The following is an 18,145-nucleotide window of genomic DNA, read 5'->3' on the forward strand; positions in this document are numbered from 1 at the left end:
CAACTCGGGCAACATTCCAGCAGGTCTGATGCAACAGGGCTGCAACAAGAGTTACATCTCCATAGTGTAATATAGTGTCCTTCCTCGTCGCATGTGTTAAATAGTGCTTTATAAGGGTCTCTGTGCTTAGATTTGTACTCGATATACACCCAGTCTGGTTTTGGCAATCTGGACCCACTTTCATAACCATTAGAATTTACTTATTTTCAAAAGGAAATACATTTCTAAAACGCAAATGCAGTGAACTTTAATCGACATCAAAGAGCTTTGCTGACTGATGAATGTTCTGGAGGCTGAAGTTCGGATTGAACTTGTGCCGCTGGTTTGGACTCTGTGCTGAGGGGCGCGGCGGCGGACGGATACGAGCTCATGTGATGCGGTTACTGTTTGGTTTGACGTGATACTCCCCTGTTCTCCAAAACTTTTGAACGATTTATCGTGTAACCGATCAGTCTCGACACCAAATGAAGAAGAGTGAGACAATGTTCTTCTAAATTGAAAACGTGAGCTCCTCCATTGCGATTTACTGCGCTCTCAGACGCCCTTCTTCAGACCGGACCACCTCAGCACGATGGAGTAAGTGTCAACTTCCATTCAGACTTTTATATGAGCTGCAACTTCCTGTGACTGTGTATAACTCAGTTTAACTAGTTTTCAGGGTTTCTGAACTACAGGAATAACCTGCAGAAATGTATAGAGATGGGGTTTAATCATGACGTTTTGTTATAACTTTGTTTGAAATTGCGTTTTTTTTTAGTTGAGAATACATATTTTCTGTACAGTTAACAAGCTTCTTTTTAATAATATAGTAGGCTATAATGATCTATTTTTAGATGCCTTTGAGAGGGTTTATGAAACATAGTACTCTTTTTGTGTGTTTTTTTTTTATTAATTTAATTACAATATTAATAGAATAAAAACACTTTTTAATTTTGAACTGTAAAAAATATTTTGTAGTAAGTATTTTAAGGCTTTACTTTAACCTCTGTTTCACATTTGACACTGAACTTAACGAGGTATCAAATTACAGAATAACAAATGAGCTCTAGCAAAAGATCAAATTCAGATTTAAATGTTTAGATGTATTTTTTATTTAAATTAGTAGAACATATTGCAATTCAGTCAAAATTGGAGGTTGAAGGTCAAAGTTAAAATAATTTATTTGTGTTAATTATAATATTCATAATAGTCTATGAGCCTGTGGTTTTAGCAGGAAAAAGTGCAGTTCCATAAAAGGAAATGTTTTTATTAAAAAAAAAAAAAATACCCTGGAAAGCGGAATTAACAATTGCATTTAACTTTTTTATTTTTCATACAGGTTTCAGTTTTTCGCATCTCTTCCCTGTATAAGACATTTCTTCGATTCTCATGCATTGTACGCAATTCACCATTTCAACCGAAATACAGCAAATTGTGGCGGCATAGATTATTCTCAGGAAGGCTCGCCTCATTTGCACAGCCGGCTCAAGAGCTCCCTCTTTCCTACTGGCTAACGAAGGCCAATCATAGGCGGAGGGAGGAGTCTGCACAGACGTAGGACTAAATTGGTAAGCAGTACGACACTTTTATTTTGTCCGATTGTTGGTGGGAACCGCACTGCAGCATATGTGTTAATGGCGTACAGTAAGTAAAGCAAATATTTTGGTGATCCACATCGTTTCATCTTTTTTTTTATTATTGCTACTTGCATATATTGTTCAATAGAAAATTCTATAGATATTCATAGACCAATGATACTTTTGCGCAACCGTGCATGTTGAAAATATTTTGTCTGTATGTCCATAAAATGCTTTTATTGAATTAATTGGATGTTTTTTCTCTACAGATTGGATGACAAAAACTTTTGACGCTTACCCAAACTCAACTTCCACGGAATCCTCTCCTGGTTCCTCTATCCCACCTTCACCTCTGGAGCATGATGCCCAAATGCCCTCCGACTTGGAGGTTATGACCACTCTTCTTAAAGAAGAACTGGCTCAACTGGAGGATTATTACCTGTATGAATCGGCACCTATGAAATTGGAGAAATGGCAAAAATGTGACAAAAGCTTACAAGCTATGGCTACACAGTCATACTATCAGTTACCCTGTGCTTCACACAATGTAAACCAATCTGAAACAAATCCCAGGCTGCTTTCCCTGGCAACTGGAGAGCTCGACCTGCGAGGCTTCTGTGGGGGCTCCATGAATCGACCGAAAATGTCTCGACCCGGCCCCTACAGCTACATTCGGACACACTGCAATAGCCAAAGAATATCAGCGAATGGATGTAAAGACGTTGAGGTGTTTGAGAAGGAAATGTGGACTTTCAAAGGGACTCATTCAGGTTACGCAGAGCTGGCTTTTGACCAGTGCTCTGTTGACAAATCCTACGGAAAGAGCCACGCGAGCACAAAGAAGGTTCGAGAATGTGCCATACTGTTGAAGGAAGAAGAAAAAAGTTGCTTCACGGAAGATGTGTTTTACCGGGCGGAGATGATGAGAAGTTACGATCTCGGTGGGTCCCTGGAATCCCACCACAGGCGAGAGGGCCATAGCCACGGGATGAAGATGCTCAGCCACGACGGGATTGCGATGCCCACTTTGCAGAGCACCGAGAGCGAGAGCTGTCCACCGTATAAACAGTCCGAAGTAGCCGAGTGCTACTTTCATCAGATCACTGCCAATTTAGAGCCATATCACGGCTTCATGAATGAAATCGATCAGCCAGTCAGAACTGGGGCTGTTGATATCCAGAATAATGACTACTTGCACCACGATTGCCTTGGGGATCAAAGCTTTGAATGTCTGTCCGGAGACAGTGTTGGGTCCTCTTTAGAGTTGCCTGTCCAGAAACCAGTACAAAGGTCATGGGAAAGTCAGTGTGTTTTTAAACCAGATGTTAAAGTAGGTTCCTTAGAGAGAAACCATGGAGAACGCAAGCAGAAGAAGAGGGATCAGAACAAGTCCGCAGCCCACAGGTACTGTACCTTTCCTTTTAAATCTGTGTTTTTGGTGACAAAGTGAAATGAACTCAAATGAAAGTTCTAGAATATTGCATGAGTTCATAAAAAAGTAAGCATGTCTGCTTCAAACGAGCAGAAAAGCTGAACCATGTTATTTTATTCTGCAAATGTTGCCTAAAAACAATAGGTACCGTCAGCGTAAGAGGGCGGAGCAGGACTGTTTGGAGGAGGAGCTTCATGGTTTGGAAGGGCGGAACAGAGAACTTCGGGACAAAGCAGAATCTGTAGAGAGAGAGATTCAGTATGTGAAAGATCTCCTGATTGAAGTCTACAAGGCTCGCAGTCAGCGCTTAAAAGTGGATTCCAGTGCCTAAACCATCTCTTACCAGCATCTCACTAATACCAGGCTCTGACAGCATGTTTTATGCTCTAAATAGTTAGTAAAAAAAAAAGTATTAAAACGGTTATGTTTTTCCAAAGCGAAAGCTGCATGGTTTGATGAAACTGAGAGCATAATATCTGAAGCACTGTGATGATAGCCTTGAATACATTCTAATGATCTAGCCTGGTATTTCAATTTACAGTGATATACATAATGAATAGCTGCCCGTCAAGATCTGACTGAATTTCACATGGGACATTACATTTCTCTAACCCTACCGGTTTGTTTTTTTGTCAACGAAATCTGTGCTACTTTTATTGAATGATATTCTGTACAGGCTTGCTCCATTCTTTATTTATCATGAAAAATCATGCTTCATCATAATGGGAATTTGTAATAATGTAGCGACATGGTCAACATTCTTACTGTTGTAATAATGCAAAGCAGTGCAATGTAAAATGTCACCTTTTAGTTGTCTGTCTTTTCTTTTTTTTATGTATTTCCTTATATTTCTCCTTTATTTGAAATATCTCATGTAATTATATTAAGAATACATGTGAAACAAGTTTGGCGATTATAATTCAGTTGCTTTAAAATATATTATACATAAAGGTTTATAGCATATTAATGACTGATTTTTTTTTTTTTTGGCTCAGGTATGGAATGCATGTCTAATACATTGAAAAGCATGTTGGGTTACAGTTTATTGCATGACCCAAAATATGAAATGAATGCTTTTGTGCATTATGACAATATTTAGAATTTTTATTTTGCCCATTCGTTTTATTCTCATAAACATAGTGCTTTAAAATATGCCCTTTTTTCTTTTTATAATCAGTGTATGTAATCAGTATGAGATTGTTTTTATGCAGGTTTGCGGAAAACAATCACTGTCATTTGCTACAGGACTTTGAAATTCTGAAGAATTTGAATGATTTCAACTTATTTGAACAGGTGCACATTACTACAGTAGTATATGGTGCCTCTGAAAACAGACAAGTGTAGCAAATCTGAATGCATTTATTTCTGCAGATTCTAGTGTGTTTCAGAATCTACCAACACTTGATTAATAAATACAAATTATATTGTGCAGTAATTTTTATTTTTGGTTGATTGAAATGTCAATAAATGATTCTTAAATATTTTATGAATTCTGTGATGAATATTTATTCTGCTTGTTAAACACACATTACACATGTTGATAATTGTTCAGAGAAAAAGAACATTAAATTAAAATCACACACAGAAAAAAAAAATTCCCTAGGCATTTAAAGGTAAATAGTTGATATAGATTAATGTAATTCCACTATAACTATTAGAATTCTATCGAAAATATGTTTTTTCAAGACACAATACATTTTGGCTGATAAACAGACTCTTTTATTCATTTTACACTGGCTTCTATTTGAGCATGTATTTGATATGAAAATATTTTGTAAGAAAGCATCATACGATTTTTCAATGTAACCTGATAAATTCACCAGTCAAGCTTTTCTTCTTCATTATAGTGTCATTGATTTAATAATGTATATATCTATTTATTATAGTATAGTTTAAAAATTTTAGTTATTGTAATTTTTCCATTTTCTATATACAGCCGACTTTTGTCTTTAAACAGAATATCGACAAAACAAACAGAATTGCTACTCTTTTAAGAAGCTGTTGATGGATATTATAAATTTCCCCATCAAACTTGTGGCTGGCTGTAATGTGTGATGTGGCCTCACGATGGCATCAAAGGAATAAATGAGTTGTAAAGGAAAAATATTATTTCGAGTGCGTTTTACAAGAAAATACTATTGCTTTTTACTAGCCATTTTTTAAGTGTAAATTATATATACACTATTTTTCTACATTATACTGTAAACACAGTGTTTAAATATAACATTTAACATATAACAATATACATTTCTGTCTTTCCCTTCATATAACAGGGTGATAAATCACTTGTCTATTGACCTAAAAATATATATAAAAATATAAAAAAGCTAATCAGGAATCAACTAGGATTCCAAATGAGAGGTCTTTAATTCAGCCGAATTCATTCTAAATCTATTCATTTTTAATATTGTAGAATTCCATTCTTGTTTTTACTCTTTTACACTTTAATGATTTTTCAGTTCCTCAAATTTGTGTATTAAATAATGAATAATATTATGAAATAATCAAATATATTTTAAAAACAATATTTTACATTAATTGCTTTAACAAATCATTAATATGGATTAAAAATATGATGATAGCTGAGACAGGTTTACTGGCCCGGGGTTCACAAGATGGCCCAAAGTCATCTGGTACATTTTGTTACCAATCCTCCCTTACTTGTTTAAAGCATGGGCGTAGGTTTAGGGGGGGATGCTAGGTACTAGTCCCTATCAATATTTTGAGATGACAAATTTGTCCCCACCAATATTTAGCAAGCTCCTTTGAACTGCTATTTGTATTTTTGCACTGCTATTTGGATCGATTCTAACGGCCACGACGACATTACAAAAAACGCTGTAATTTGATTGGCGGCGGGGTATCTGACAGGCTACACGCGCGGGCCGGGACTATAAGAACCTGTGGTGACGTGGGTGTCACAAACACTGGTGATTACCCGAAAGGTCTTTTTAAAGCATTATCCCTTACTTTCAACCCAGGAAGTCCCTAAGTGACATTTAAGGAACATCCAGGTTCAGTCATGTGACAATCTGTGCATTTTTGTTGCCATGGAAACATTTCCAAAATGTTGGCCTGCCTGGTGTGCACATGTTGCAGTGTCAGCAATTTTTAAAAACGCTTGTTTTTGTTACTAAAGGTATGTTTCAACCCATGCAACAATTCTAATGTTTTAATAACATATCCTAGATTACACTTGACCTGATTTTAAAACATATCTTGTACAAATTGATATAAAACAAGTTATGAAAATGTTGTGGTGACATATGCGTCACATCGGGCTGTTAACCTTAAAACAGTAGGTGGAATTTTGATGTGACGTATGTGTCACATTAAGAAAAATGGTAATGAGCTGCTCAAATAATTTAGCTGATTCAATCATTTTAGTGTTATATATATTCTGCTGCTCAATTAAAAGCATATTTTAACATATGTAAACAAAATAAATGTAAAATTAATAACATTGTTAATGAAATGTATTTTAGAATTTTTTTTGCATACCTGTAACTAAAACAGGTATGCAGCATATGGTATAAAACAGGTATAACATATGTTGATATCATATGTTGGTACTATTTTAAGGTTATTTTATCATGTTGGGCCTTGTTAATGCATGGTTGATCTACCACCGTGACTGCAAACAACTTGGTGTCCAAAAGCCATTGAAGCAGAGGAGTTCTCTTACGAGAGCTCTCTCGTACTGCGTCTTAGCTAAGACGCTACGGGAAAAGTCTCTTTTCACGAAATACTGAAGCAAAAAATTATCCTTAATTTTGTATTTTTGTAAAGCGCATTTGCAGCAGTACACAGCCATAGGCGAGACGGCTCGTTCGCTCATTGGCTTGTTCTGCGGCAACTGCACAGCCTATCGAGCGCGGGCTGATGCAACATCAGACCAATAAGGGCGCTTCGCGCCCTTCTTGCCACTTCCCGCCGAAACGGGTGTGGCCCAACCTATAAAAGGAGCTCGAAAAGGCTGACTCACCTGATTTTTCATCTCTTCAGCGAAGCTCACGCATCGCTGGATCACGGAGGAAGCAAGCGCCGTCTGAGAAAGCACATCAGCAGGACGAGCCATTCTGAAGCTGCTGGCATCGCCGCCTTCCATTGCCGTTCCTGCTGCGCTATCCGGCGCCTATATCCTTTCAATCCTGTTATATACAAGCTGTTCTTTATGTGTGTGTGTGTGTTCGCCCTGCGACACACACTCGTAAAAGAGCTCGCGTCTTTTTTAAGATGCCTTCCTGCGGCTCGTCAGAGCCCCACTCAGCGAGGGAGACCGGTACGTCATCTGTGTCTCCTGCCTGGGTGAAGATCATGCAGCGCTCGCTCGCTGACGGCGGATGCCCCCACTGCGAGCTGTTGCCATGGTGACTCTGAGGACTCGCCTGGCCTTTTTCTCTGAGCCTGCATTCTCCGCTGCGCTGAGGCGCCGTAAAAGCATCGCTTCCAGCGGATTCCGGAACCGTCTTCAGCTCAACCGAGCTCGCCGGTTCGCCCTGCTTCACCGGCCCCCCCCTGCATCGCTTCCCGGTGGGCAGCGCCCGCTGTTTGCCGGCGCGTCGTCCGAGGAAGTCGATCTCAGGGCCGCGTCGGGGGAAGAGGACACGCGCTCTCTGCTGGCTTCGGGCAGTGATGGCTGGGCGAGCTCCGAGGATCTCGCGCCTTCTGCTCAGAAGCCCAGCAGACGAGCTGACATCGAGAAGGAGCCGGGGCGAATGCTCGTGTTGGCCGCGATGTGTCTCGGCCGCGAGTGGTTTGCACCAGCGCCCCCCCCTCTCGTTCCCGGCTGGATGGTATTTCCCTTTCGGATGAGCGTACTTCTCAAAGCCCGCCTCATTTCTTCCTGAGCTTCACGAAGAGGTGGCGAAGGCTTGGAACGCTCCATATTCAGCACGAACTCGTTCGTCTGTCTCACTAGCATTCTCCACACTGATGATGCTAAAAACAGGAACTACCACTCACTTCCGCCGGTGGAACAGGCGATAGCGACGCACCTTTGTCCGCCCTCTGCTGGACGGCGGCAAAAGCGGTGTTGCCATCTAAAGCCTCCTGTGTGACGCTGCGTCGGCACTACTAACGATGGCTGCTTCATCGAAGCGCAGGTGTACGAGTTCCGCTGTGGCCGAGCTCTCACCCAAGCGCGCCGCTGTTTCAGTTCCAGGAATTGTGACTGTCTCAGCGTTTTCTGCAATGCGCAAGCCTGCACAGTTGCCCGCTTGCCTGCACACAAAAGCCGTTATCACAACAGCTTCAGCAACGCAGCTCGAGACCCCCGTTCTCGCTCTACTGGCCGTCGCCCCGCGCCGCGGGGACCGCGGCAGAGGATTACGGTGAGGCCGGGAGCCCCGAAGCCATCCTGGGAAAGCCATCTACGCATGCTGCATGACGCTGCGTCGGCACTACACACGATGGCTGCTTCATCGAAGCGCCGGTGTACGAGTTCCGCTGCGGCCGGGCTGTCACCGAAGCGCGCCGCTGTTTCAGTTTCCAGAGATTGTGACTGTTTCAGCGTTGTTTGCAATGCGCAAGCCTGTACGGTTGCCCGCTTGCCTGCACACGAAAACCGTTATCACGGCTACCCAGATATTTCCCGAAAAAGGTGTAATTTCTGGTGTCCCGGCCACGGCCGATGGTGCTATAAATGTAGTGACGATGCCCACTGCTCAGTGCCCATCTCCGCATATAAGCACAGCCCTTCACACAGGGCTCGCGCCTATAAAAGCGACTCAAGTCGATCACGCGCACTACATAGTAGACGTGCCCACTCCTCAGTGCCCACAATCACTATGTCACACGCGTCATGTGGTTTCTGTAAAAACGAAACCCGTGCACGTTCGTCCGGCCACGGCCGATGGTGCTATAAATGTAGTGACGATGCCCACTCCTCAGTGCCCATCTCCACATGTAAGCATAGCCCTGCACACAGGGCCTGCGCCCATAATGTCGACTCAAGTCGGTCGCGCACACTGCATAGTAAACGTGCCCACCCCTCAGTGCCCACAATTACTATGTCACACACGTCATGTGGTTTCTGTAAAAACGAAACCCGTGCATGCTCGTCCGGCCACGGCCGATGGTGCTATAAATGCAGTGACGATGCCCACTACCCAGTGCCCATCTCCACATGTAAGCACAGCCCTGCACACAGGGCTAGCGCACATAAGATCGACACAGATCGGTCGAGCGCGCCGCATAGTAAACGTGCCCACTTCCCAGTGCCCACATACACTATGTCACATACGGCGCGGGGCTTCTGTAAAAATGAGACCCGTGCACGTACATTCTGCACAGGCAGACAGCGAGTTGAAAGTGGTAAAAGTGCACACATGCAGCCCACGGTTACTCGCAGATATATCGAGTCCCACGGGACCCGCTCAGCCTCCCTCCAGTCGGTTAAGCGCTGGAACGGGGTCGAGGAAGAGCGATCTGCCCGCTGTGATCAGCGCGCTCCCCGCCTCAGATGCGCAGCACACTCGAGCGCCGCCGTTGCCCAGTCAACAGAGCGCGTTTCGCATCCAGCCCTTAGCCATTCATGCAGATGCATGGTCAGTGCTTCCAGGGGTTTCGGATTGGGTGCTAGGCATTATAAAGAGAGGCTACTCGCTACAGTTTTCTCGACGCCCACCGTGCTTTTCAGCGCGCGTCGAAACTACGGTCAAAACAGAAGTAGCACACATACTTCGGGCCGAAATATCAAAACTGTTGAGCAAAGGGGCTGTAGAGCCTGTGTCTCAAAGCGAGGGGGGGCTGTACAGCAGATACTTTCTGGTGCCCAAGAGAGACGGGGGTCTCCGGCCCATACTGGATCTAAGACAGCTGAACGGGCATTGATGAAACACAGTTTCAAAATGTTCACGACCAGGAAGCTCCTCGCGCAGATTCGCAGAGGGGACTGGTTCATGTCAATAGATCTGAAGGACGCGTATTTTCAAATACAGATAGCGTCAAACCACAGGCGATATTTGAGATTCGCCTTCGAGGGCCAGGCATACCAGTTTGCAGTCCTGCCATTCGGCTTGTCCGTAGCTCCTCGTACGCTTACGAGGTGCATGGATGCAGCGCTCGCTCCTCTTAGACTCAGAGGCACACGAGTGCTGAATTATTTGGACGACTGGCTGGTTCTGGCCCGGTCATGAGCGGAGCTCATGGACCACAGAGCCGTTTTACTCGATCACCTCGAGAAGCTCGGCCTCAGTGTCAATTGGGTGAAGAGTTCGCTGAACCCCAGTCAGACGATCCTGTTTCTGGGTATAGTTCTGAACTCGTGTTCCATGACGGCGCGGCTGTCACCACAGCGCGCGATGGGCATTCAGCGTGCAGCGAGTTCTTTCCGCTGTGGCGCGACTGTGTCGCTCAAACACTGTCAAAAGATGCTGGGTTTCATGGCCTCAGCATCTCCGGTTCTGCGGCTGGGCCTGCTCCGCATGCGCCCCCTGCAGTTCTGGCTGAAGGCTCGGGTGCCGCGCAGAGCGTGGGCGTCTGGCCGGCTGCATTTCAAGGTCGATCAGAGCTGTGTTGCGGCTCTAGCACCTTGGACAGCGAACGGCTGGTACCGATCAGGTGTAAGCCTGGGGACTTCCCCGAGTGTGAAAATGGTGTCGACGGACGCCTCCACTTCGGGATGGGGAGCGCTGCTCGAAGGCAGACCGTCCTTTGGCCTATGGTCAGAACGGGAAAAGCTCCATCATATCAACTGCCTGGAAATGCTGGCAGTGGAGAATGCGCTGACGCGCTTTTGTCCCCATATCAAGGATCACCACGTCGTAGTCCGTTCGGACAACATGTCCGTGGTGTCCTACATAAATCGCCAGGGCGGTCTCGGGTCCCGAAACCTGTACAGGCTGACGGAACGCCTCCTGATTTGGGCTCAACACAACGTGCGCTCGCTGAGAGCGGTGCATGTGCCTGGACTGCAGAATCTGGGTCCAGACAGGCTGTCCAGAGGCAATGTCCCTACGGGAGAATGGTCTCTACACCCGCAAACAGTTCGGCTGTTGTGGGAGAGATTTGGCATGGCGGAGGTGGACCTCTTTGCGTCCCACGGAAACGCTCACTGCCCCACATTCTTTTCCAAGAACGAAAGCGCGCTGTCACGGAAATGGCCGTGCTGCCCGCTTTATGCGTTCCCTCCCGTCTCCCTCCTTCCGCAGGTGATAGAACGGGTGAGAGAAACGAGATGTTCAATACTGCTTGTGGCACCTCTTTGGAAGAACCATCCATGGTTCCCAGATTTGATGCAATTAGCAGATGTCGCCCCATGGCCGGTACCGTTGAGGAGAGATCTCCTCTCGCAGGCCAGGGGCTCGATTTGGCACCCTCGACCGGAGTTGTGGTCCCTCCATGTATGGGCACTCAACGGTTACCCGCTGATCTCGCAGGGGGAGTGCTAAATACCATCACTCAGGCTAGAGCTCCGTCGACACGACGTCTGTATGCCTCGAAGTGGTCGGTGTTCTCCAGCTGGTGCACAGCTCGAGGTTATTCACCCCTTAGTTGTGAGGTGACGGAGGTCCTCTCCTTCCTACAGGAGCTGTTGGATAAGGGCAGAGCCCCATCCACGCTCAAAGTTTATGTGGCGGCCATCGCGGCGTTTTCTGAAACGGCGTCCGGTCAGTCAATAGGAAGGAACGATTTAGTCATCCGGTTCCTCAGAGGAGCTAGGAGGCTGAATCCTCCCAGACATCCGTCAGTCCCTATGTGGGACCTCGCGGCGGTTTTGAAGGCCTTGAAGGGTCCCCCTTTTGAGCCTATCCAATCGGTTAGCCTTCAGCATCTGTCGTTCAAGACAGTATTCTTGTTGGCTCTCGCTTCTGTGAAGCGTGTGGGTGATTTGCACGCGCTCTCGGTGAGCCAGTCGTGCTTGGAGTTTGGGCCCAATGACTCAAGGGTCATACTCAAACCTAGGCACGGTTATGTGCCGAAATCCCTCAACACACCGTTTCGGGCTCAGGTTATTGCCCTGTCTGCCCTGCCGGTGTCAGGGGAGGATGGAGACTCGAGTCTTCTTTGCCCTGTCAGGGTTTTAAGAGCTTATGTGTCTCGCTCTGCTGCCTCTCGGCAGACGGAGCAGCTATTTGTCTCGTTCGGTGGACGTTCCAAAGGAATGGCTGTTTCGAGACAGACTCTATCCAGATGGATAGTTGACGCCATAGCGTTAGCTTACGCTTCCAGGGGCCTTCAGTGCCCGTTGGGCGTCAGAGCACACTCCACAAGAGGCGTCGCCTCGTCGTGGGCGTGGTCTACTGGGATCTCCTTGCAGGATATATGTATGGCGGCGGGTTGGGCCTCGCCGTCTACATTTATCAGGTTCTATAACCTGGAGGTTCCCGCCTTGCAAGCAAGGCTGCTGTCGGTATAGAAGAATCAGGGCCCTGAGGGGAATTCTGAATTCATGAGCGCTAGGCGCTGCCGACTGTTATATGGGCAGTATTGCGTAAGACCCGCATTGCCACATTGGTCAGGCCTTGCCTCGGCTGTGTGATGTCATATTGCCGCATCTACGGATGCTGCTAGATATGGGACGGAGGGTTTTTCCCCCTTTTTTCTGTCCCGGACTCTCTGTGAGTCCCTCAGGTGACTGTGCACTGTAAATCCTGGGCGTTGCTTCAGGTTTATCGGTGTGTGATCCCTGCGCGCACGGCGTTTTACATCGGGTTCCCGTAGCGTCTTAGCTAAGACGCAGTACGAGAGAGCTCTCGTAAGAGAACGTACTCGGTTACTAAACGTAACCTCGGTTCTCTCTAGAAGAGCGAACGAGTACTGCGTTCTCTGCCGTGCGTACGATTCACTCTGGTTCGCTTCGGCGATGAAATAAATCAGGTGAGTCAGCCTTTTCGAGCTCCTTTTATAGGTTGGGCCACACCCGTTTCGGCGGGAAGTGGCAAGAAGGGCGCGAAGCGCCCTTATTGGTCTGATGTTGCATCAGCCCGCGCTCGATAGGCTGTGCAGTTGCCGCAGAACAAGCCAATGAGCGAACGAGCCGTCTCGCCTATGGCTGTGTACTGCTGCAAATGCGCTTTACAAAAATACAAAATTAAGGATAATTTTTTGCTTCAGTATTTCGTGAAAAGAGACTTTTCCCGTAGCGTCTTAGCTAAGACGCAGTACTCGTTCGCTCTTCTAGAGAGAACCGAGGTTACGTTTAGTAACCGAGTACGTTTTCAGGCAGAGGTTGCCACTAGCCTAATTCTTGTGCAAGCACAAAGAGGTCGGCCAGCAATTCACCCCACGTCTTCATCACCACCAGTTTTATTGCACAATATACACATTTTTGCAATGTTATTGCACTACATGCATGTTCAACATGTTTACCTCCAGTGTGAGGTAGTTATTTATTTTTATTCAGTTTGCACATTTTTAAGTTGTGAAAAAATATTCTAAAACTTTATTTCTGGTTAAACCGTATACCTGAAAAGGTAGAATTTTGATAAGTTACAAAAAATTTGTTGTAAAATTGAATGGTCACAGTTATGTGGTTTTGAAATATGTGGCAAAGCAAATAAAATGCAAAAACTGTATTACTCCTGAAAAAGTTTTTTTTATTTATCTTCCCAGAAAAGTTATAATTTTGAAAATGTTGTGGAAAAGAAAATAAATAGAAAAAAATGTTATTTAGCAAGAAAACTGTCAAAATGTTATTTTTTTTTCAAATGAGAAATAAAAGCCCAATGTGACAAATATGTAACATTAAAAATTGATCATAAACGCCCAATGTCACATATATGTAACATTACAGATCTTTGACAAGGAGTGGTTGCATTTAAAAAACAACTGCAGAAACATGTTTTAAGTGGTCCATTTAGTCTGTTTTATATGCCCCATAATTTTCCTATAAGGGGAAATTGGTCCGGGTTCTTGGGTTAAGCTTGCACTAGCAGTGAGCGGGTGGTGTGTGTGTGTGTGCGCGCGCATGTTGACGACGGCCGACGGTAAGTTACCAGGGCCGTCTCTGTGCCACATACAAAGGCCAGTAAAAACATTTTAATATTCAGTTTTTTTGCCCCTTTTTGTACTTTGTAGATGCCACCAAATAAGAAAAAAGGGGACATAAGAAGCTTTTTCATAAAGCAGGGTGTGTTGGGGGTGTCCTGGGGTGTCCTAACCAAAGCTGAGACCAAACCTACGTCCATGGATTAAAGCAATCGTATTGTTAAGCCAGTCTGTCTAGTACATAACCATACAAAAATGAGAGAAAGCAAGCAGTACACTCATTGCAAATAATTGCAAACATTCTTATTTTTTGTTGGCTATTTAGATTGTCTGTTGCTTTTAACAATGAAGATGGGGGGAAAAAAGTACTTTACAAGCCGTAACTTGCTAATGGAGGAATATATTCTCATTATGTTTGAATAATACATCTTGTGTGCTAAAAAGCAAGAAGAGCATGATGGATTGTTTTTTAATATCTCAAATCCTAGCCTCATTCGTCATGCTTAATTTCAAGTACACCGTTCACTATAGCGACAGTGTGATTAAAATCAGCATTTTCTTTCTGGAATCTCTTTTTACGCAACTGCAAGTCTTTTGGCGGATCACACCTGCCTGTATTTCCAGTGCTGGAATTGCATTCAGCATTTTAATAGGCAGAATGTGATGTGACTGAGCTGGGGAATGCAGAGCAGAGAAGGATGTGCGTGAGAAGCTGAGAGGCGTTAACTTGTGGCCCTCAGGGCAAAGAGCATTTCATAGAGCAGTCTGTTTATCTTCCAGCTGATCATGCTTGAAGGAAAATAAGAAGCTCAGCCTGACAGTGCTGGCATCTCTTCAAAGTGAATGTGTGTTTCACAGGGTTGGTACATGCATTTAGACTCACCCCACGTGTCTTTCAATAGAGACTGATGTTGCCTACAGTAAAAGTTCCTATCTATGACTGGTTGGAATTTGTCAAGTAATAGTTTTCACTCGTAAAAATAACATTTCTTTCCTGGCACCTATGGTCCGAGGAAACTTTAACATTCATCGAAACTTTCCATTGCAAAAAAAAAAAAATATATATATATATATATATATATATATAATAAAAAAAAAGAAAAACTTGATAGATGATGGATGATTAAATTGTTCACTCAAACACAAAAGTTTTTTTTTTCTTTGGGGAACCCAAAATGGTAATTTTATAGCATCAATACAAAATAAATAAATAAATAAAAGTTAGTGTGTGTGTAGCCTAGAATGAATATCCTGTTATAATTTACTCCTATCCCTCATGTCTTTACCAATGCAAAGGAGAAATTTGGAAGAATGTGCTGGTTGCTCTTTTCCAGTTAATTTCAATATTTATTAATGCATTATTTAAATCAACGATGTATCTGTAAATATTGCTTAATGGATCTAAGCTAACAATGTACAGTTGTATTTTTTATTAACTATCATGTATGAAAAAATGTAAATGTAAAATATATATATATATATATATATATATATATATATATATATATATATATATATATATATATATATATATATATACCAAAATAAGCTCAAATAAACATATTAGATACTGATATAAACATTAGAAATGGTACCTTGAAATCTGAATTGAAATAAGTTCAAGCTGAAGTACTAAAATAACTAAAATTTTAAAATAAAGCTAAAAAGAATAACAAAAAACAAAAAAACCAAAAGCACATAACAAAATAGATAGATAGATAGATAGATAGATAGATAGATAGATAGATAGATAGATAGATAGATAGATAGATAGAAAGAAGATTTTTCAGATTATAAAAAGTTAAGAGAGAGATGGTTCTTTAAATAACCTTTGACTGAATGGTTTTTTTAGGAACCAAAAATGGTTCTTCTATGGCATCGCCATGTAGAAGACCCTTTATTTTCAGAGTGTATTATGGTTTTTTGCCATTCTGGTAGCCTTACAATCTCTCTTTATTGTCATGAAAAGCAACTCTGGACATTCTGTAAAATAAATGAAAGGTGCGCAAATTAAGATTTTTCATTTTTTAAACTTCAAGATTTCAAAAATGATTCTCTTATTACTAATGAAATTACTATTACAACCTTGCAAACATACACAACACAAACAGCAGTAGTCGAAATATAACAGCTTTATTTTCCCGACAGCATACATATATACATACATATAGTAACAGAAACTGTACGCCTATAACCATAGCAAGACTCTCTCTCTCTCTCTGGAACAGGGACAAGATGAAAACAACAGAGCAACCAGATAATTACACTGGTATCTCATCTGTACAAATCTGCCCCATAATGCCTCTGGCACAGACCTGCGCGAGATATGACTGATGGGAAACTCATAATTTAAGTTTATGAGAACTCCTCTTTTCAGAATAATGCAAAAATAACTCCAAATACCAATAATACAAAAATCTCTGTATATGCAGATAATTACAGACGTTGCCAGAGTTTAAACACTTTGTTATGTTTCCACAAATCACTGACATTTTGTGACCCGATAATACTTAATACTATTCGACAAGCTGTTTACTTTGACACAACATGCATTATCAAGAAAAAATAACTTTATCCTCCATAAAATATTTAATATTAATTAAAAACAAATGAAAATGAAATTTAATTGGCATAAGAATGTCCAATGCAAACTAATGATAAACATCCATTTACCCTAACTCTTATACAATATGAGTATTAACTGATATGAGTACACATATATAACCATTTATATTAAAAATAAGTTTAGATAGACAACCACAAATAAACATGTTCCATCAAATCTCTTGCAGAAACATCACATCAACAATTTCATATTCATACCCCTTAACATGCTATATGTCTATTTTGTTTTCAAAGCCATATTCATGTTAACACATATTTGGGAAAACAAAAAGATTCATTCAACTCAAGATGTATTACAATAAAACGATACAATTAATGAAGCCCTAAATGTGTCATATACATAAACCACCCCCAACATATTTAGTATGCAATATATATGCTTCACCCTCTGTGCCTGTATAACATTAACAGTATTACATGCCCATTGGTTTAATAATGTAAAACAGAAATGAGATTAATATATATATATATATATATATATATATATATATATATATATTAGGGCTGGTAAGCGTAATTAAAAATTGTAATCTGATTAATTACATGATGTGGTGATTAATTAATCTAATTAATCGCACATCAAATTTAGAGAAATTACCCTGAAAAGGTCATTTAAAGTCATTGTTGTGCAAAGGATCAAACAGAGATTACAAAAAGTAGGTTCAGCAAGAAATATTTTGTTTGATAATTTATTACATACATGTATAATCTTTTGGACCATGTGAGTAAATGATGACAGAATTGTCCTTTTTGGTTGGGTGAACTATAACTTTAATCATTTATTTTCTTGATTTTATTATTATTTAAAATATTATATATTATTAATTAAAATATTAAATTAATTATGTAATGAAATAATACTCTAAATAATAAACTAAAACTAGTTGTTGTGCTGTCTCATATTAGTCATCAATCGACTGTATGAAAACATAAGTCTGGGGCGGGGCAAGTGCGTCAAATGCGTTAATAATTTTAACGCGATATCTTTCTCCATAATTACTTAATCTAATTAACGCGTTAAATAACCAGCCTTAATATATATACACACTACCGTTCAAACGTTTGGAGTCTCTAAGATTCTTTTAATGTTTTTGAAAGGAGCCTCTTATGCTGACCAAGACTATAATTATTTAATTCATAAAAAATGGAATACTGTGAAATATTGAATATTAATTATTTTATATTTTATTTGTATTTTTTTATTTCTGTGAGGGCAAAGCTGAATTTACATCAGCCATTACTCCAGTCTTCCTTCTTTAAAAAACTTTACTGACTTTACTGACAATTTATATAATGTCATAGTACACACACACACACACACACACACACACACACACACAAATATATATATATATATATATATATATATATGTATAACTGCTACTAGTTTTAAAAGAAAAGAGTTATACTGTTGTGCATACTGTTTTTTTTTTTGGTCAAAATTTGTCTTAAATCTAGATTTATTCCATTGTTGGCATAGCTACTGTACTTTACCATTGTACACCAGTATATATATATGTAATCCATTACATTATCCTCAGTATCAAAAGTACTTGCTCTTGGAGCAAATAGGAACTGTGGCATTTGTCAGACTCATAGG

The 18,145-nt window shown here is 41.8% G+C and overlaps 1 protein-coding gene across 1 annotated transcript; it reads left to right on the forward strand.

Moving 5' to 3' along the window:
* The first annotated feature begins 343 nt into the window (after positions 1 to 343).
* On the forward strand, positions 344 to 4,474 carry LOC132122832 (uncharacterized). Its single transcript, XM_059533299.1, has 4 exons — positions 344 to 576; positions 1,319 to 1,547; positions 1,826 to 2,960; positions 3,133 to 4,474. Exons 3-4 carry the CDS (start codon positions 1,831 to 1,833, stop codon positions 3,317 to 3,319), a joined length of 1,317 nt encoding a protein of 438 aa, XP_059389282.1. The 5' UTR covers positions 344 to 576; positions 1,319 to 1,547; positions 1,826 to 1,830; the 3' UTR covers positions 3,320 to 4,474.
* The last annotated feature ends 13,671 nt before the right edge of the window (positions 4,475 to 18,145 follow it).

Source organism: Carassius carassius, chromosome 41 (assembly GCF_963082965.1).
Source record: "Carassius carassius chromosome 41, fCarCar2.1, whole genome shotgun sequence".
In the NCBI taxonomy this organism is placed as follows: Eukaryota; Metazoa; Chordata; class Actinopteri; order Cypriniformes; family Cyprinidae; genus Carassius; species Carassius carassius.